At 47.7% G+C, this 21,770-nt stretch overlaps 1 protein-coding gene across 1 annotated transcript in view; it reads right to left on the bottom strand.

Annotated features, from left to right (window-relative positions):
- Positions 1 to 16,871, bottom strand: part of MX1 (MX dynamin like GTPase 1) — a 32,641-nt gene extending 15,770 nt beyond the window's left edge. The window contains exons 1-9 of the mRNA XM_053657741.1: positions 16,767 to 16,871; positions 14,810 to 14,898; positions 13,773 to 13,898; positions 7,021 to 7,213; positions 5,876 to 6,013; positions 4,953 to 5,107; positions 4,118 to 4,256; positions 3,227 to 3,425; positions 804 to 882 (exon numbers count right to left, since the gene is read on the bottom strand). Coding sequence (XP_053513716.1) covers positions 804 to 882; positions 3,227 to 3,425; positions 4,118 to 4,256; positions 4,953 to 5,107; positions 5,876 to 6,013; positions 7,021 to 7,213; positions 13,773 to 13,877 — 1,008 coding nt within the window. The 5' untranslated portion in view covers positions 13,878 to 13,898; positions 14,810 to 14,898; positions 16,767 to 16,871. The remainder of the gene's footprint in view (positions 1 to 803; positions 883 to 3,226; positions 3,426 to 4,117; positions 4,257 to 4,952; positions 5,108 to 5,875; positions 6,014 to 7,020; positions 7,214 to 13,772; positions 13,899 to 14,809; positions 14,899 to 16,766) is intronic.
- Positions 16,872 to 21,770: the final 4,899 nt, after the last annotated feature.

Genomic DNA, 21,770 nt, shown 5'->3' on the forward strand with positions numbered 1-21,770 from the left:
CCACAAGCCTGCCCCAGGGGGCTGCATGCAGAGGGGAAAAGAAAATGTCCACTGAGAAGCCAGCCCTCAAACAGGTCGGCTGCCCAAACTCACACTCGCTGAATGGTCCCCCAAACCTCAAGCTAAAAAGCTAAAGTGGTTCCAGCTGGAAGCCCCTCCAGGTGTCTGGAGAAGTGAATGCTGCCTCTCCTTGAAGTCGCTCCATTTGAATGCAGGCTTTTCCATAAATATCCACAGGCCCAGTTCTGAGAGAGACAGGCCCACAGCCCAAAGTCCAGCCCAAGTCAGTGTGGGCGGTGGCCAGCAGAGCCCAGCACAATGGGATTCTGATACTGGACTCATGAAGGTCAAGGGACAATAGAAGTATGTGCAAAGACATATTTTAAAAGGACTGCCAGGGTAAACAAGCAAGAGACTGTCCAGACAGATTGGAAAAGAACCAGAAGAGTTTAAGATAGGAAATACAATCACCACAATTACCAGGACTTGAGGGTGGTGGTCAGTGATGAGAAAGGAAGAGGTTGTACAGAGCTGAGAAGACTCCGATTTTTACTTTGGCCAAATGGATTCAGTCTATCAGCAACCCACTTAATGTGTGGTCTCTGACAAGCACACCCCCACTCGACCCGGGCCCTCTCTAGACATGGCGGATTTCAGGCTGTACCCCAGACCCATTGCACTGGGGCCTGGGGCCGCACAGAGACCCTCAGGAACCACCCGTGCGCAATCCCAGCCGTCACCACGGTTCTGCTGTGTGTGGGTAGGAATCTACCCAGAGAACAGACAGCTCTCTGCACACTTACACTGATGTGTTCGGTGAGCTCCGTGGTCAGCCGTTCCGCCAGGCAGGGCACCGTGGCTCTTCCCTCTGCGAGGAGAACCCTGCGGGAGGAGACAATGTGCATGTCCGTCCTGGTGCAGCCGCGAGACGCCAGTCAGCTTCGTGCTGCTGGGAGACCACAGCAACCCCACTGGCTTCCACCCACACGGAATGTCCTGCAGCCGGAGCCCCATCGGTGTTCAGAATTGGATCATATAGAACTGTGACTGCGTTTTGGTAAATCTGGATCATTCAAAAATGGCATAGAATGTCCCCTTCCAGCTGATATATCAAGTGCGTCTTTACAAAAAATACAGTCATCTGTTAGAAGTTGTCGTCATGCACACACACACCCTCCTGTGTGTAGCACTGGTACGGGGTGGGCCAAACATTCCTTTGGTTTTTCCGTATGAGGGCTCTAGTAGTGCTGAGTCATCATCTTTAACTTCATTTGGCACAATTTTGTTAGACTGTATTGGGACAGCTGTCATATCAGTGTGCATTTAAAAAAACATCAAAATTGGTGAATTTTTGTGCAGTGTACGGAGAAGGTGCTGTGACTGATCGAATGTGTCCAAAGTGGTTTGCAAAGTTTCTTGGTTACTATTGACATTTGGCCAAATACTTCTTTGCTGTGGGGCTGTCTCATGCATTGGAAGATGTTTAGCAGCGCCCCTGGCCTCTACCCACTAGAAGCCAATAGCAGGAGATGGCTGGCATACTCAAAATATCCAAATCAATAAACTTATTGGTGAAAATAAAAAAACGTCTTTTATTTTATAAAAAAAACAAATCAGATTTTTTGGCCAACCCAATAAAATATATATATGATGCATATTGGTATAGGGCTTCATAAAATATATTTGACCCACATTTTCCTAGGTGTGTGGAGGAAAACTGAACCGGGGACACACTCTTCCCCAAGACGAGAGCTGAAGCAAACCAAGGCTGTTTGGAGGAAGGAAGCCGACCCCTCCTCTCGCCCCATGCAGACCTGTGTGCCCAGGGTGCCTTACGACGGGGCGTTGACACTGTAAAGAACTCTCTGGGGTAAAAGGCAGGAAAACCGAGGGCAGGCTGTGTTGTGAGATCACATGCAAACCTGTGTTTCCTTCCACACCTGTCAACTTGTCTAGTGACTGGAAAATACACATCACACGGAATTTAGCATTTTAACTATTGTTAAGTGCACAGGGCAGGCGTACTAAGCCCATTCACATTGTTGTACAATCATCCCCGCCATCCATCTCCAGAGCTTTCCATTTTCCCAAACTGAAACTCTCTCCCTATTGAACACTAACCTCCCGCCCCCCAGGCCCTGGCACCCACCCTTCTATCCTGTCTCTGTGAATGCGATCATTCCAGGGGCCTTACAGAAATCACACAGTATTGCCTTTTTGTGACTGGCTTATTTCATTCAGTACAATGTCCTCACCGTTCACCCATGCTGTAGTAGGTGTCCGAACGTCCTTCCTGTTTTAAGGCTAACGTTCCAGCAGACAGATAGACCATGTTTGGTTTACCCACTGATGGACACGTGGGTTGTTTTACCTTCCGGCTTTTGTGAGTAGTGCTGCTGTGCCCAGCGGTGGACAAGGACCGGTTCACACACCGGTCAACCCTGAACAAGGCCTCTCCACAGGCTTCGGGGAAAACCGACTATAATGGTGTCAGCGATGTGCGTAATGATGTCCACCTGCTACACATGTGTGCACACAGGGGCCTCAGTACCCCACAAACACCTTTTCATTGACGTCTTCCTGGCCCGGCTGCAGGGGAGGAGCCAGGCTCCGCCTTTCCTGCCAACTGTGCATTTCCTCAGTATTTTCAATTGAACCAATTTACCAGTCTTTCCCTTTTTTTTTGGAAAAAAAATTGCCTTTGGCATTAGGGTTAGAAGGATCTTTCTCCTGGGATTCTAAACTCTAAGGTTTGATTGATGTTTACTTTGGTATAACGTGTTAAGTAAGGGCCCGATTTTATTTTTCCCCTAAATATTAAAAAAAATTTTTTCCATGCCACCAATGAATAATCAAACTGACATAGCCCATGGGTTTGAAACACCACATTGACCACTCATCACATCAATGTATCTGGGTCTACTTCTGGGTTTTCTACTATTTTCCTATTCTGTTGTATTTATGGTTTTATTATTCTGGCTCCAGCACCATATTAGTTAAGTCACTGCAATGAGTTGATTCTTTAAATTTGAATTTTTTAAAGTTTTTTGCAATGCTTGTGAATTCCTCCAGTATTCTTCCAGGCAAACCCCATGGTCATTGCTAAGGAACAAACACACTCACACACCCCCCCCAGCTACCTGCTTTGGGAAAGCGGCAGTTTTCCCCGGGGAGGACAGAGGTCCTTAGTCTGGGTGGGACCTGGGGCAAACAGAGCCTGTTGTACCTGTACTGCGGGTGTTCCTGGAAGAAGGCCTTCTCTTTACTCAGAGCCTGGGCCAGGCTCATTCTATCCTGGATGTCCTGCTGACCCCGGCACTTGACAATCATGTAGCCCTTCTTCAGGTGGCAGACGAGGTTTCGCACCACGTCTACTATCTTGTCTTCGGTGCCTTTGTCCACCAGGTCAGGCTTGGTCAGGATTCCTGTGAACCGGAGCTTTTCCGTTAGAGCACACTCACAGCTTCATTGGCCTGAGACGTGGACGGCTCACTCCGCTGGGGGAGAAGAGTCTCGGGACCCTGCATGTCCCCCAACCTTGCTTGAGGGCAGGCAACAGGGCCTGTAGAACCCAGACGCAAGGTGCAGAACTTTCCATCTTCCCCACCTGATACTCTGTCCTTGTTAAACACCAACTCCCCATTTTCCTCCTGCCAATCGGCCCAAGCACTCACCATTCTATCCTCTGCCTCTATAATCTGACTCCTCTAGGGACCTAATCTACGTGGTGTTTGTCCTTTTGCATCTGGGTTACTTCACTTAGCAAAATGTCTTCAAAGTTACCCATGTTGTGGCATGTGTCACAATGTCCTTGCTTTTTTTCCACCTCAAATCCATGAACTGACATAATGACTTTCTGTTTCTGACCCACCCCCTGAGCTCACCTGTTTTTATAAGCAGGTAGACAAGTGTTACGAGCCAACCTGTGGCCAAAAAGGGCCCATCTGACCCATATCATCTGGTCTCAGTGGGCACCAAACTGGACATCTTAGCAGTTCTCATCTGCTGGGGGAGTCCCTCCAGCCTGCATGTGTGCCAACAAATGCCCATTTGGATTCAAGGGACACATTCCCCATACCAGACCACCTAGCATTTTCAGGTTCTTCCCTCTTCTCACCGATGGTCCTGTCTCCCTCGGGGTCCACCTCCTGAGCCATGCTCAGCGCCTCCGTGGTGGCGATGTCCACGTTGCAGGGCACCACCACCAGGTTGATGGTCTCCTGCCTCTGGATGTACTTCCTGATGAGTTGCTTAATCTGTAAAAAAAATGAGCGAGTGTGAGAGTTAAGAAGGGTGCTCACCTTGAACTTGCTTCAGGCCGTTGGCATCACAGGGGTATTTGCCTCCCACCCCAAATGAGCCCACAACACAAGCCTGGTGGCACTTTCTAAGCCAGAGTTATGAAGAACTCAGTTCTTTGTGGGAGAAAGAACTCTGAGGTCAGGAAAAGCCATGGTTTTCACTCATTAATCATCTTCTAAAACCTCAAATCTGATGATTACAATGAAAAATGAGATGCCACAGGAATTGATCCTTCCCTACATCATTTATCCACAAGATGAGAGTCATTGATACGGAAATATCATTGTTTCTAATCCTCTGTCTTTCCATCTAAGACCTTCCCTAACACCTGCCAGTTTGGGTCTGCCACAAAATGTGACTACAGCTAAAAATGAGTCACTGTGCAAAAACAAAATGTGTAACACACATTTAAATTGGATTTTTTAAAAGTTAAACTGTAGTATAAAAATCTACAGTTTTGCCTCACTCTCTCCAGAGAAGCCTCCACCGGACTTGATGGAGGAAATTGTAACCATCATGGGCTCCAGATTTCCCACTCACCTCTCCTCATATCCACCCCTCAGCCTCAGCCCTGAAAGCACTCTTGTTCTAATCTTATGGGGCCTCCCTTCCCCTCAAGACCAAGGTCAGGATGGAGCCTGAGGTTTCACCTGATGTCCGATGTCAGCTGGCTGGTTGCCCACAGCCACCCTGGTGATGCCAGGAAGATCTATCAGGGTCAGGTCTGGGACGTGCGGGGAGCTGACTTCCAGACTGATTAGCTCATGACTGATCCCCACACCTTCCCCGGCAATGACATTCTGGGCTAAAGAAGAGGAAAAAAAAAAAAAGAAACCTAGCACTTAGGATGAAAGTGACTCATGAAAGCGAATCCACTGAAAGCAACACCTACCAGCCACTTTTGTGCCTTCCCAAAATGACTGAAAATTATGTGACACGCTAGGAAGAAATTAGAACTGATAAAAAGTTATCTATCCATCTCAATCACACTTAGCAGCAACTAACTATGTTACTCCTCTGTCTATATCAACTTCAAGTGTGAGTTCTCCCTTCAGAGGTTTCAAATTGATCAGATTATCTCTGTGGTTTGCATTTACTGAGACCTGCTGCAAATAAGTTGACACAAGGATTCTGTAAACACATGTGCTTCTGGGGAAAAAGGCCCACCCTGATTCCTCTCCATCAGGTCTCTGGAATGGAGAAGCCCTTGAATAATTTTACAAAAAAGACTCCATATTTGGAGACAAGCTTTAAATGTTAAAATTCCTATTATTCTTACATTCTTTGTATGTAAGTTATTCACCTAACTTACATACAAAGCAATATATTACTGAGGTCAGATTCTGTCCAAAAGTGCTGTTCTTAATGAGGAAAAAGTAGAGAAAACACAAGGGACCTGGGGCCTGATGTCCAAGGAGGGGGAGAGGGAGGGGAGGAGGGAGGGAGGACTGGTTCCCAAGGGTACAAGGCAGGCCCGGAAAGGAGAGAGTGACAGACAGGCAGACGCTACCCGCATCACAGGGTTTGACCCGATATCTAAACAGGTGAGGATGAATGAACACAGGGTACTTACACTTGTTGATTTCCTTTTCTACCTGTGAAGGGTTTGAAAGGTTAATCTCGATATCCTTGTAACTGATTTTTCCTGTCCACTTCTCTTTACTCTTAAGTTTTCTCAGTTTCAGCACCAGGGGGCATCTTGTCACAATACCTAGGAGACCATGTGCACATCAGTTTCATACTCTGCTCTTGACACATCCTATGTGGTGGCCTCAGACCAGTGGATCTCAAAGTCTTACACATTCTGGGAGACCATGCACACTGCAAACGTCCCTCTCATCAGAGCATGCCCAATGTCTGGGGTGGCCTCCAGAATACACACTTCGAATGGGCATGCGTACTGATTTCTGGCTCCCAAATGCACGGAAGCCACCGTTTTAGGCTTCTCACTTCATCCCAGCATTGTCCTGAGCCAGCAGCTCGGTTAGGAAACAGCAACGTCTGCAAGTGGCCTCCATCATCCCCCAGTATGTATGCAACTCCCACTAGGCCACCATACTGGAAACCCCTCCCAAATCTCACCCATCTTCCACCTCCAGAGCACGTCAAGACCCATCTGAGGTGTGTCTGCGTCCTCTGAGCCCTCACCAATAGCCTTGGCCTTGTAGCTCAAACAGCACCACTGACCAGAACACCAATCTTTCCCTCCCAGACAGAGGGTCAGCTCTTGGGAGGGGTCCAGGAAAGAGGCACAGAACTCTGGGCTGGGGACCCATGTGCATTTCCTGGAGACCTTCCACACACTGCAGCTTACACAAAAACGTGTAGGGAGTGAGTACTAAGGACCTAGTTGGGTCCCCCTCAACATTTACATGTTGAAACCTCAACCTCCAATGTGTATTTGGAGAGAGGGCCCTCTTTTAAAGAGGTGATTAAGGTCAAAGGGTGGGGCCCAAACCAATATGACTGGCATACTTCTAGAAAAGAGAATGAGATAACATCCATGTGCGCACACAGAGAAAAGGCCACAGGAGGACTCAGCAGACAGTCATCCACACAAGGAGAGCGGCCTTGGGAGAGAGGAAGCCTGCTGACACCTTGCTCTTGAGCTGCCAGCCTCCAGAACCGAGAGAAACAAGTTCCTGTTGCCTGAGCCCCCAGCCTGTGCTCATGTGTTATGGGAGCTGGAGCTGATGGATGGGGAGGGTGAGTGCTCACCGCTGCCTCTGGGGAGGGCAACGCCCGACAGGGCCTCCAGCACGGAGCTCTTGCCCGAGCTCTGGTCCCCGATGACGGCGATGGCGGGCAGGGCCAGGTCCTGCTCCACGCCCAGGGCCCGCAGGGAGTCCACGAGGTCGATGCAGGGGCGCACCTTCTCCTCGTACTGGCTGCACAGGCGGTGCTCGAGCTCCTGGAGAATCAAGAGAATGTTGTCATGACTTGCAGGTCTTGTGGCATCAAAGATGGACAATGTCCACCGGCCTAATATACCGGTTATTCAGGCCACCAAAGAGAGTGGGAAAGGAAAGGGGAAAAAAATCGAAGAAATAATAGATAAAAATTGCCCAGACTTGATGAAAACTATGAACCCAAAGATCCAAGAAACTCAATGAATAAGAAATGTAAAGTAAATGACATCAGTCTAGTCACACTGTTCAAAACCAGCGATACTGAGTAAACGTTTAAAGCAGCCAGAGAATGGTGCGTTGTGCACAGAGGGGCAGAGTTCAGCCGATTTCTCATCAGAAGCAATGCAAGTAAGAAGATAGCGGAGCAGCACTCACAAAATACTGAATATACCGTTTAAAAATGAGGCCGAAATAAAGACTTTTTCAGACATACCAAAGGTGAACAGAGCTGCACCACAGGGCATGTTAAATTCCTTCCAGCGAAAGGAAAATGGCAATGAATGATAATCTTCATCTACACAGAGGAGTCTACACCAGAAATGGTAACTACTGCACTTTTTAAGTTACTTGAGCATGTTTGAAAGATATTTGACTGTTGAACAAAAATAACAAGGTATTGTGGGGATTCTGGTATCGGTAAAGTTAAAACTCATGACAGAAATAGCACGAGGGCTGGGAGGGGAGACGTGAAAGCTTGCTGTCATAAGGTTCTTATGTTAAACATGAAGGAGTATAGTATCTTTTGAAGGTAGGCTTGGTCAGTTAACGATGTTTAATATGAACAGTAAGACAGTTCTTAGTGTTTATACTTAATAAGCCAACAAAGAAGATAAAATGAAATCATAAAAATATTTGATTAATTCAAAGGAAGATAAAAAAGGAGAAGAAATGAAGAACCGAAACGGTAAATAGAAAACAAATAGCAAAATGACCTTCTCAAACCCAATTATTAATATAAACAATCATAATAAATATAAATGGTCTCAATACTGCTAGACCAGTTCAAATGACTTTGAGAAGGAAGAACAAAGTTGGAGGGCTAAATTACCATATTTCAGTCACTGTTATAAAGCTTCAGTAACCCGGCCAATGTGATAACTGGTATAAAAATGGAGAAAGAAGTCAACAGAACAGATACATATTCCAGAAATAAACTGACACACGTGTGAACTGACAACAGTGTGAGCATGGTGCAGGGGACAGATGATAAGCTCTTCAGCAAAGGGTATGATGAAAATCTAATCATCAACATGCAAAAAAAGGAACATATCTATACAAGGGGGGACCTAAAAAACCACAGAAGTTACTTATAAAATGTGTATTTATTCTTACACTGTTAAACCTCAGTCACCTTCAAAGTACCCTCCATGTGATACAATACACCTGTCCAGATATTTTTTTCCACTGCTCAAAACTTTTGAACTTGTCGATTTTGATGCCATTTAGTGCTTCTGCTGTTTTTCACTTCACCTCTTCCACATCGGCAAAATGTTTCCCTTTGAGGACTTTTTCCATCCAGGGAAACCAAAAAAAAAGTCACTCAGGGTGAGAGCTGGTGAATGGGAGGGTGACGCATGGAGGTCATGCTGCTTCTGGTCAAAACTGTTGAACACTCAGCAAGGTGTGGACAGGTGTGCTCACAAATCATGGAGTGAGCAAACACACCGAAAGAGTCTTCAAAAAAAATTCACTGAGACTTCCGCCAAGATGGAGGCCTAGGTGGAAACATTGTGCCTTCTCAAACAACCAAATTTAAAGACAACAAAGTTTTAGTAACAAAAAATGCAGCCAAACACAGAAAATTGAACTGTACGGAAGTCCAACAATAAGGAACCGTTCAGCAAGACCAGTAAGAGGGGCTGAGTCAGTGACTGGCGGAGCTGGGTCAGGCAGGAAAGAGCCGCCAGACCGATCCGGGTGCGCAAGCAGCTGTGGGCAGATCCCAGGTGTGGGGTAGCAACAGACGGACCCAGTGAGGGTGCAAGGCGGCAGGCTGACCGTGGTTACACATTCACGAGCAGATAAACCAGCGAAGGAGCGAGCAGTGAGACAGACCTCGCAGGCCCCAGCACCGAAAAGCAGCAGAGGGGACCGCATTTGCCCCTCTCTGACCCCGCCCCCACATACAGCGTCACAACCCAGTGACCTGGGTGGCCCTACCCTGGTGAATATCTAAGGCTCCGCTCCTCATATGTAACAAGCGCAAACAGAGCAAAACATGGTTCAAGAAGAACTCAAAGCCCCAGAGCCCATAACTCTAAGCAACCAAGAAATAGCCAACCTATCAGATGCACAGTTCAAAACACTGGTGATCAGGATGCTCACAGAACTGGTTGACTTTAGTCACAAATTAGAGGAACAAATGAAGGCTAAACTAATTGAATAATTAGGGAAATGCACAGGAAACCAATAGTAATGGAAAGGAAACTGAGACTCAGATCAAGGGAGTGGTCCAGAAGGAAGGAAGAAACAACCAAACAGAAAAGAATGAAGAAGCAAGAATTCAAAGAAATGAGGAGAGGCTTAGGAACCTCCAGGACATCTTTAAATGCTCCAACATCTGAATTATAGGAATACCAGAAGGGGAAGAAAAAGAGCAAGTGGAAAACTTATTTGAACAAATAATAAAGGAGAACTTCCCCAATCTGGAAAAGGAAATAGACTTCCAGGAAATCCAGGAAGCTCAGAGAGTCCCAAAGAAGTTGGACCCAAGAAGGAACACACCAAGGTACATCATCATTATATTAGCCAAAATTAAAATGAAGGAGAGAATCCTAGCAGCAGCAAGAGATAAGGGGACAGTCACCTACAAAGGTATTCCCATCGGACTGTCAGCTGATTTCTCAAAAGACACCTTATAGGCAAAAAGGGGCTGGAAAGAAGTATTCCAAGTCATGAAATCCAAACACCTACAACCAAGATTGCTCTGTCCAGCAAAGCTTTCATTTAGAATGGAAGAGCAGATAAAGTGCTTCTCAGAGAAGATCAAATCCAAGGAGTTCATCATCACCCAGCCCTTATTATATGAAATGTTAAAGGGACTTACCTAAGAAAAAGAAGATAAAAAAGATGAACAGTGAAAGGACAGCAAACTCAGTTATTAACGATCACACCTAAAACAAAAGCAGACTAAGAGAACAGCTAGATCAGGAGCGGGACCACAGAAATGAAGATCCCATGGAGGGTTAGCAACAGGGGAGTGGGAGAAGGAGAAGGGGGGAGAAGGTGCAGAAAATAAGTAGCATAGACGGTAGGTAGAAAATAGATAGGGGGAGGGCAAGAATAGTAGGGGAAATATAGAATCTAAAGAACTTGAGACACGTGCTCATAAACTAAAGGGGGGAATGGTGGGGGAGGGGTGTGCAGGGTGGAGGGGAATGAAGGGGGGAAATGGGACAAATATAATGGCATAATCAATAAAATATATTTTAAAAAATTCACTGAAGCCAAACGGAGCCTCTCACAACGCCAGCTGGTGCACTGACACAGGTGGGTTCCTAGAACACCCACCTAGTGAAGAAAGCCTGTCCTACAAGGGGCCTGCCCTCCAGAAGATAATTCTGTTTTATCTTTTGGGGTTCCCTCATAGATCACGCCATATACAAAAATTAAATCGCAATGGATCCTAACCCTAGTGGCAAAACTTAGAACTACAGAACTTCTAGAGGAAAACACAGGAGGAAACCTCTGGGACTGAGGACTAGGCTATGGTGTCTTAGGTATGTCTCCAAAAGCAGAATCCGTAAAAGAAGCAACTGACAAATTAGACTTCATCAAAATGAAAACATCGGATGCTTAAAAGAGGCTGTTCAAGGAATGAAGAGACAAACCACAGTGTGTGAGAAAATGTTTGCAAAGCACATGTCCAACAAAGGACTTGCACTCAGAATGCATGAAGAACTCTCAAAACGCAACAGTAAGAAGACAACCTAAGAGGAACATGAGATAATAATATTGTTTCTTTTTACCTGTTCCTTTTGAATTCCTATTTTGTATATGCTTTATAATATACACAAATTTTACTACAATATTTCCTTCACACCATGGTGAGAAGATACATTTACTTTGGGCCAGAGAAGTGTTTGTGGTGTGGGGGAGGGGCGGCTATCCCGTATATTATAAGAGATTTAGCAGAATCCCTGGCTTCTAGTCACTATTGCCCATGAGTTGTGACAACCAAAACGTCTCCAGACGCTGCTGCACGTTCCAAGAGACAGAGCTGCCTTGGGCTGAAACCACCACCTCACCGAGTGCATGAGTTCGAAACTTCACCTGTGGGGAATACTGACCAAGTTCAGGGTGAGGCAAGGACTCTCTCAACCAACCTTGAATGGGGCTCCCTTGAGTCCTCCCCTCAGCCTGCTGCTAAGCTAGTTCATCCAGAATCCTTTACCTTCTGTAGCTAATCGAGCCCCCCCACCCCCTCCATCATAACTACATTTCTCCCTCCTCTCTCTCACCCCGCCTGCTGGCTAAAATCCCCAGTTGTCAATCTCTCTCCCCTTTTGCAATATTCTTGAACAAAATCTCCCTTGCAGTTTTTATTTTAACAAGGTGAATTTTTCTCTCTTAACAACACTTGAGAAAGGTGAGGAGCCCACCGCTGCAGGGGAAGCCCACAGTGACCGTGCCAGGAGACTGGGTATGTTTCTGTGTTTGTGAGCAGCTCTGGGATCGGGGCCCCTTCTGGGCTCTTTTCGCTTTCCTTTCTTTTATTTTCCATTCACAGAGTGTATAAAAGATGAATAATTAGCAAATATGCATTGCCAACCACCCGGGTTAAGAAGACATATTCCCAGTACTTAAGACACTCACGCTGCACACTGATCCCCAGTCACCTTCCTCCTGTTACCCCATCACCCCCCTCCTCCCCAGGGGTCCATTTACCCTGAGGCTTGTGATAACTGCATATTTGCTCTTCTTCATGCTTGTACCACCTATCCATCTTTCCCTGAACAATACATTGCTTATTGTCATCTGCTTTATATAAATGGAATCACACTGCACATTTCTTCTAAGGCTTGATTCACTGGTTCATCATTGTTTTTTAGACTCAGCCACCTGGATGCCTGGGAATCTAGTTCATTCATTTTTCACTGCTGTATAGAATTCTGCTGCACACACACACACCACAATCTCTATACACATCCCGTCACTCATGGGTATTTGCGTTGGTTCTGGGTTTTCCTTATAAAGAAAGCTGTTAGGAGCATGGCTGACAGTTTTGTTTGTAAGAGTTTGTGCAAGAGTTTGCCTCGTGCGGGGGTGTCAAACTCATTTTTACCAGGGGCCACATCAGCCTTGAGGTTACCTTCAAAGGGACCAAAATAATTTTAGGACTATATAAATGGAACTGCTCCTTAACTGTTAAGGAGCTGAAATTACATTCGGCCCTTTGAAGGCAACCACAAGGCTGTTGTGGCCCCCGGTGAAAATGAGTTTGACTCCTCTGGCCTAGTGGTTCTCAAACTGGAGCGCAAAGTGGACTCATCTGGAGGGCTTGTTGTAAAAACCCCACTCAGGGAGTTTCTAGCTCTCTGGGTCTAGAGGAGGAGCAGACAGGGTGGGTGTCTGTGATCATTTGCATTTCAAACATCCGCCCTCCCAGGTGATGCGGACACTGCTGGTCTGGGGACCACACCTGGAGAACCAAGGCCCCCCCAGAAGTAGAATGGCCAGGTCGCAAGACACCCTCCGTTCCACCTGCCCAGAGAAGGGAAAGCCACTTCCAAGCAAGTGGGTGTGAGCTGTGTGAATTCTGACTGCCACATACACTCGCTGTCACTTTCAGCCATGCCGGGGAAAGTTATACTAGGGACGGGGAGAGATGGGTGGGCTTTTTACTTTTCTATGTCCTTCAACATGGTTTTAAATATTGCTTAAAATATGGATAACATGAAAAGAAGTCAACTTGCATGAAGCTCTTGATCTGTGGCTTTAAAACATGTTAATGGCAAGAAAAGGAGCTTTTCCTAAGTGGCCAGACCACCTGCACTGACTCCTCTCAATAGCCACAGGAAGTAAACCCTGTTACCACGCCCTCCAGAAAAGGGCAGCCTGGCCTTTTAAAGGGACAGCCAACTCGAAGGTCACACAGCTGCAGGTGTCAGTGCTGGGACCACATTTAGGTCGGGTTCATTCCAGAAGCTACGTTTGGTTCCCAAGGAAAATATGCCTTGATTCCAGGAAAAGGAGACAGACACCATCTGGCTACCCCGTGTGGGAACATCATAACGACACCTTAGAGGGTTGCAGCCGAGACCGAACCATGGCGTGGATGCACAGTAACACAGGGATCCCTGGGCCCAAAGGCCCAGGCTAATTCCTACGCGAGCCACTCAGCATCTTGCCTGGTTTCCCTGGCCGAAACTGCACCTCACCCAGCATCGCCAAAGGCAGAAAGGTCTGCATTTGGTTCCAAGAAGTGCTCCCGGTCCTGCTCAGGGGAGACGCGAGGGAGCAGGCCCCTCAGGCCTCAGTGACAGCACTCGGCACAAGGGCAGCCCTGGAACGGATGCGGTTCACATCTACACAGAGAGGGATTTTCAGGCAGCAACTTACTGTGTCCACATTTTTCTTTGGCTTATCAGCATTTTCATTTGATTGTTCATGATTGGATATAGAAGCTGAATTGGGATTTTCGGTTTGCAGGCCAGAACGAACCATCTTCTTCCTTTATCAGTTCAGCTTAAAACCAGGCAGAGCAGGAGAACACCAGTCAGAAGCCAGGAGTACTCAACCCTGGAACCAAGCCCCCCACCACTCTTCACCAACTGGGAAAAAACCCAACAGCCGGCAGGAGGGCCCCAAGGAAGCAAATGTCGGAGGGAGACCAAGGCCGAGCTGCAGCTCAGTGGTCTTCATGCATGTGTTTCCGGACTCGAGAGATTTTTTAAAAGATTTTATTTATTTATTTTTAGAGAGGGGGAAAGGAGGGAGAAGCAGAAGGAGAGAAACATGGATCAGTTGCCTCTCGTACACACCCGGACTGGGGATTGTACCTGCAACCCAGCCCCGTGTCCCGACTGAGTACCAGCCCCACGATACTGGCTCAGCCACAGGGGTCGGGTCCCCAAGGTTTTTTTCAAACTAGTTATTTCCTGTCATAATTTTAGGTTAAAAACATAAAACGTTTTCTCATCATAAATGTAGATAGTGCCAAGGAATGAAATTTATGATGCATTTTTTAATTTACATTTAAAAGTAAAATTATTATAGAACATATTCTAATGTAGCCAAAAGAATCTAATTATGGTAATTTGATAGGCAAACCTACGATTTAAAAAAATATATATGAATTCCAAGTCATTTTTCCTGTTCTTTTTGATCCTTGATTTTTATCTCTGTTCCATTTCTCTCACATACATGTATTTTATTGTTATTCATTTCCTTTCTGAAAGCATTTAATTGACCACTTTATCATACTTGCCTGCATCCAAACTCTATGCATGTGTTTGAAATTGATGTGAACATTTTTCTGGGACCACAAGTCTCTAAATTTTAAATTTTACACATCTAGTAATCTTGGATAAGAGTAAGTAAAAATATTTCCCCTTTGACTTGAAATAAATCTTATAAAAATATAAAGCCCATACTTACCCCCAATATCCCTTCCTTTTCCTTGGCGATGTCGCGTTGACAAGTTGGGCAGAAACGCAGGGCTGTTCTCTTGCACTTCCTTGAAATACTGCAAAACATACAAATCAGACCAAAACCTGGGCAAAGAAACGAGAGTATTCATCCTGGTGCACTCCCATAGCCTCCAGAGGTGCAAATGCAGACAGGACACAGGGCACCTCCTTTGAGGCCAGTTCGTGGCTCCTGGAATCCTTTTAGGAAACCTTGACTATTTTAAACCTGAGGCAGATTCATAAGGCACAGAACCTCGCTGTGCATTCTCCGCTCACATCCACAGTTTTTTTCTGATGCGCTCTGGGCTTCTGTTCACTGGACTTTCCTCTAAGAGCTATGCTGTCTTTCTCAAAGTGTGCAGTTCAAAGGTCAAGGGTACAAATAAGTAAATGGCAAGGGTAAAAAAATGGGCTGGGGGAGGGAGACAGGGATGTACTCCTTTTATTGTAAAGGGAGAGAATGGTGATTTTGAAAGGCGATCAATTTTAAAGAATATTATGGAATTTTGCAATATGAAAATTCATTCCCCAACCCCATGCTTTTGAAAAATCTTTTGTGCTCAGGGCATCCCATGAAAGGTATTTAGAAATAAATCCCCTTCCTGTTTTGTTTTGTTTTTTTTCCTAGTCATACTTTCCTCTGGCCACACATGCCTTGTCTACTCTGGGTCCCAAGGTCTCCCAGGGACAGGTGTTTAGGTCAGAAATGGCAGTTTTCTGAATTAAAAAAATTCAGAATTCAGAATTAAAAAAATTCCCAGTCAGGGAGGGGGGAGGGGACTGTGGGGAGAAGGGTTTTCAGGAACTAGAATAAAGAACATGTGGACCAAACCAAGGGGGAGGGTGGAACGGAGAGAGGGAGGTGGGTTCGGTTGGGGGGGGGAGGTGTGGGTTGGGGAGAAAATGCAGACAACTGTAATTGAACAACAATAAAGTAATTTATGAAACAAACAAACAAAAAATCCCTGTCAGTGAAAGAGAACACCAGCCATTGGGGGTCAGAGTTACTCTCTGCCTCCTACTCATTTCGCACTGTCCCGGTTTTCTAGTGTTTGTCAGCCTTTCCTAGGGCTGCATGTCTTCCACCTGGAGACAAGACAACAAACACTTAACTCTCCACAGACCCCGATGCCCAGAAGACTCCGTGTGTCTCTTACCCACACACACAGTCTCAGCAAGGAGTGATTTTAAATATAATTACTATGCACCCTGGCCAGTGTGGCTCAGGGCGTGGCAGCAGGGTCGATTCCGGTCAGGGCCCTGCCTAGGGTAAGGGATCTACCCTCGGTGGGTGGGGGTCTTTGGAGAGTCGACTGACGCAGTTTCTCTCTCTCACATGGTTGTTTCTCTCCCCCTCTCTCTCTCTTTCCCCCTCCCTCGAAAAATCAGTAAGCATGCCTTCAGGTGAGGATAAACAAGACAATTATTAGGAGTTTTGTGTCTTTTTTTTTTTCCAGCATCATTCAGTCACACCGGCGCCAGGCCTGGCACAGAAAAGATCCTCAGTGTAATCTGAATCCATGAACCAAAGGCACAGTCCCGGCCCTCAAGGAGTCTCTCTATTGCCATCCACATCAGCTCCATGCGAATATGCCAGGACAAGAAATACTCTTTTGCGTAAAGTTTTTGCAGAAAAGCCTTCGGCTTGGGCGGGGGGGGGGGGTGCATATTCGATCGGTCACCCAGGAACCTCAGCAGCCTGAAAGTCTGAATTAGAATCAAGCATGCTCTGAGCACGGCCGCCAACACCGTTATTATTACGACTATTATTATTATTACTAGACCCCGCAATGCCCACCTCTCTGCGGAGAGCTTGTCTCCGCAGCCAGCAGCCCAAACGTCCCTTTCTGAACCGCCTTTCCCCACCTCCCCGCCCCGCAACCCGGCCGGGAAGGTGCGCGCGGACCAGGAGCACGACACTCACCTTTCCCCTTGCGCTCGCAGCCAAGAGTGGGCAAGCCAGTCGCTCCTCCGCTTTTTGCAGCGTTTGCTCCGCCCCTCGATCCTCGCCCGCCCAGGCCGCAGAGAAACGAAAGTCTAACACCGGAAGGGTCGGAGGGGCAGGAGGACCAGAAACGAAACTGACTTTCCTCCGCTGAGCCCGCCCTAAGCTGCAGCCTCCCTGGGCTCTCCAAGGGCGGTGCCCCGGGCACCAGAGCATCCACTGCTCTGGGTGTTTTCAGGGAGTGCAGATTCTGGGCCTCATTCCAGACGTATTGAATCCGAAACTGGCGCTGGGCCCAGTAGCTTGATGGTTCTGATGATTCTGCTGCACTTTGGGAGAACCGCTACTCTAAAAGCTTTGAGTCATCCAAAGCTAGAGAGTGCCTTAACGCCTGGTCTCTGAACAATGAATGGCATTGACAGTAACTGGGGACTTTAAATTCCTGCTGGAGGTTCCCTGTGATCATTCCAGCATCAACAGGGATTCTCAAGCATCTTACTTTAACGGAGTTTCCCCCATCTTCCTGTCCCTACTGACTCAGGTCATCTTCCTCCTCTCTCAATTCTCCTTGTACTTCTCAGGCCTTCCTGGCTCATGTGATTTCTCTGGGGTGGAAATGGGTGGAAAGTGGGGATGAGATCAAGCTGATCCAAGAGTGGAGCTCCCTGTGATGACTCAGTGAGTGGGCAGTGACATTTCTCTTTGGAAAACGTATTTTCTACCTCCATGTTCCTTAGCTCAGATAAGACCCCCTCCCCCAAGACTCCTGTGATTAGGAAGTGTTACCTCCACTCCACTCAAAGACCCCAAACCAGGCCTAGCTCCAAGTATTGGGATCAGGAAAAGCATGGATGGAAACAAATTCAAAGTGGTTGCCTCCAAGAGAGTGGGAAGAGGCCCCACAGCACAGCCTGGGGTCCCACCTTGTCCTGCAGAAGTCACTGCTGGGGTCTGGGCGATGCCACCCAGAGTGGCCTGGTGGGACAACACATGCTCTCCAGGAGTTAATGAGAAACCTTTATCGGGCCACTCACCTGGGGTGGAGGTGAGGGGGCAGTGGGGCTTTTTCTCTGTGGGAACAATGAATACATTTTTTTATTGCTCTCTGTGGGAGCAATGAATACATTTTTTCATTGCTTTTTTTACCCCTGCCCTTTCAGTTCTTCTAGCTGGGCTAAGGCAGATTAACAGGAGAAAATCAAATTCTAATATGTGGGCATGGGGAACTCACATATGTATGAAAATGCCAGGCAGCTAGGCAACACTGGGTGTATATGACATTTTGGAAAAGGGGGAAAGGAGAATGGGTGATTTACGGGTAGTTGAGAAAGAGCGGAATGGAGGTGTCAGGCAAACCCTTTCTGGGCAAGCCAGAAACCATGGGGCTGGGGGCTAGCCGACAGGCCCTGACCGAAGCCCTCTATGTGCCATGTTTAACTCAAACTAGACTAAGGTGAGCACTGTAAGATTGCCTTGGGGGGGGGTGGCCTTTCCATCTGAACCTATTAGTAGGTACAAAGGGGGCAGGTCAAAGGTTCTTCCTAAGTCTTTTGGCTTTTAGTAACCAGCTGAATAGCAATATCCCAAAAGGCAGTATCGGGGCGGCAAAACTTTGGTCCTGTGGACACCGTCACGTAATTCAGTTGCAGAGAAGAGTGACCGCTTTCCTGGTGGGGCTGCTGGTGGGAGGGAGCATGCAGCTGAAACACAAGGGGAGGTGGGAGCAAGGTGGGCCTGGGCTGGACACTCCCAGGGACCTGGGACGCTGCCTCTTTAAGTGGCAGGAGTCTCTCCCTGGTGACTCCTGCTAGGGAGGGAAATGAGACAGAGCCCCAGGAGTGAGCAGTTGGCAGTTAAGTGAGGTACCAGAGGAACAAAATTTCAGGAGCCACCACCCCTGAGTAGGTGCAAACGCCTGCTTAATTATGACGCCTCCCCCAGCCTTTGCACCTCCCTATTTCTAACATGTGGATTACACGGCAGTTCCTTGAAGAGCCCAGGAGGCATGTCTGGTGTGCTATTCTGTAATAATGCAGTAATAGTTGTCAACCAATGGTTTTTGATATCTTTCAATGCCAACAGGAATTTCCTGTTTGGGGTGCAGTGATGAAGGTAACTGTGTTCAGTGCAAACAGCCCAATCATGGTATAGCGGGGCTGTGAGAACAGCAGGGCTGTGGGGCAGCTCCACGACGCTGCTACAGCTCAGCTACGAAGCAGCAGCGCCGCTGTGGAACAGCAAGGCCGGAGGAGGCCCTCGGCCGCAGGGTACCGGGGGGCCAGGCCCCTCTCAGGTTGGCAGTTCTGCTCTGCCCTGCCCTTTGCGCTCTGGGCTCCTTTCCAGAACGCAGCCTCTGTCCGCCCTTCTCTAGGCCTGGTAAACTTGCTCCGTGGGAGCCCTATGGTCGCTGCCCACACCCCCAATCCTCGAAGCATGGCCGGTTTACACTGCTTTGGCCTCAGTGACTCCGAACGCCAGTGCGGTGGCAACAGATGCCTGGTGTTCACTGTTGCACTTGGGATCCAGTACATTTTCAAGCATAGTGTTCAATAAATCTTTCTAAAATGCATGCATACATGCTTGAGTGAATGAATGAATGATAAGTAGGAACACTCGCTCTGGGCACGCAGAAGGGTCCTCGGGTGACCTCCGGAGAGTTTCCCTAGGCCGGCCCCTTCTCCACCATTTTCAGTTTCCTAATTAACTCAGATTCGGTTTCAATTTCTTTTCTTTGATTCACAGGAAGGAAAGTGAGATAGGAGACACTCTAGCTTTCTAAACTCAGGGCCGGGGGCTGACTGGCGGGAGAAGGGGGAGGTCCCGGGGGAGGGGGCGGAGCCTGGAGGAGGCGGGGGTGTGGCTAGGGGTGGTGGAGTGGGCGGAGCCCGCGGCGGAGCCGAGGTGGCTGGGGAAGGCTCGGAGCCCTGATAGTTTGCCAGGCTGCGCGGTTGTTCAGGTGTCAGGCGGAGCCTGGACCCGGTTTTGCTGGTGCCGCGCGGAGTGGGGGTTGGAGGGGGGCACGGGACTGCAGGGCAGACCTTAACCACCGGAATAGTGTGCGCACGGCTTTTGGTGTGGCCCACGGGAAGACAGCGCGCAGCCGCCCGGTCGGTCGCGGCCCGAGTACCACCAGTTCAAGGTCAGGTGTCTTTTGCCCGGTTTCATTTTCTCCTCTATGTTTGTGACCTAGACCCGGGATTCTCAGAGGGTGTCCTCGGACCAGCAGCATTGGCTTCAGGACCTGGGGCCTCCCCAAGACAATTGAATCAATTCTAATTTTATGGGGATTCTCCGGGTGTTTCGTTAGCAATTCCTGAGAAGGCTGCTGCCTGCAAGGTTGCTATTCTATTACCTGGTCTTCTAGGTCCCGGCCTGGCTTTGCCTCCTTGCTGCCCCCCCACCCCGGGCCCCAGAAAGGAGCTGAGCTGAGGGCCCTGAACCCTGGCTTGGTGTACACGTGGCCCAATGTGCAGTAATTGAGGGAAGGCTGGTGGCCATTCCAAAATCATTTTTCTGGGACAGAGCCACCTGTCTGGCATTCACCTGATGATAAGCACATTGTAAAAGTTTCTTTTTCTCCCTGACAGGTGAGGCTCAGTTGGTTGGGCATTGTCCCGCAGAATGAAAGGTCGCAGCTTCCATTCCCAATCAGGGCACATGCCTGGGTTATGGGTTTGGTGAGGGAGCGTGGGGACACATAAGAAAGGCGACAGGCAATCAATCAATCGACATTCCTCTCCCTTTCTTCTTCCCTTCCTCTCTCTAAAAATAAATCAGTAAAATCTTTTTAAAAGTTTGCTTTTCATATGGTGGAGGCAAAGCGTGACTGACCTGCCTGTCCAGGACCTCTCCGCAGGGGGTTATGGGAATTGGCCCCGCCTGTTCTTTCTATGGATTCTTCAGATCACAACTCCGGCTGTTTCACACCTTTTCTGCTGTGACTGGGCTCCATGTTTGATACTTTTGTGGAGAGACCCCCATGCAGTATCTCTGTATTAAAAATGCCACCTTTTGGTCGTGAAGCATCCACGGAGTATCGACCCTCTCCAACTCTGGGCGAACTTCCCTACACGCGTTCTCTCAGGTACCACAGAAACTATTCACATAGGATGTGGGAACTTGGAGAGGTGGATTCTTTTTCTGAAAATCACACAGTTAGTAAGGAAAGGAAACTGGGTCCCACTGACCTTCAAAAAAATAACCAGGTAGTTTTCCAGCAAAAGGGATTTATTTGGAAATGGTAAAGAATTTCAATTCCGGAGGTGCAGTCCAATGGCAAATCACGTGCAGGTCCAGAGGACCAAGGAGAGGAACGATGCTTTATAGAGAAAAGGAGGGCATTCAGAGGGGCTGTTGTAAGCAAAGAGTCTTCTGGAGGAAACTGGGAGTTTGTCTGACGTGCAGTGGCTTTTCATTGGCTGAGTGGTTGCCAGGCAAACAGATTCTCCTTTCTCCTGCTGGAGTAGTAGAGCAGAAAACATCTTCCTGCTGGAGGTGGGAAGGAAGGTCTTTTCCTGTTTGAGGTAATTGGCCCTGAGAGAACTTCCCCTACAGCCCCTCCCTTTTCACATTTGCATGCGGTCCTGTTCTCTCCGTTGCCATTGCAATTACCTGCCAGCCATTTCTCATTGCTCCAAAAAACATTTCTGAAGTGTCTGCTGTGTGTCAGGTACCATTATAGGAGCCTACTGCTTCTTCATCAATGAGGATATTGCAGCATTGCACATTGCCCTAGATCAAATGGACTTAACTGATATATATAGAACCTTTCATCCCAAAGAAGCAAAATACACATTCTTTTCTAATGCACATGGAACATTTTCAGATAGATCACATGATTGGACATAAAACAAGCCTCAATGAATTCAAGGAAATTGAAATCACATCAAGCATCTTTTCAGGCCACAAGGGCCTGAAACTAGGAACCAACCTCAAGGAAAAAAGTTAAAAAACACTCAAATTCATGGAGATTGAATAGCATGC

This window comes from Artibeus jamaicensis, unplaced genomic scaffold (genome assembly GCF_021234435.1).
Source record: "Artibeus jamaicensis isolate MK-2021 breed Jamaican fruit bat unplaced genomic scaffold, CSHL_Jam_final scaffold_474, whole genome shotgun sequence".
NCBI lineage: Eukaryota > Metazoa > Chordata > Mammalia > Chiroptera > Phyllostomidae > Artibeus > Artibeus jamaicensis.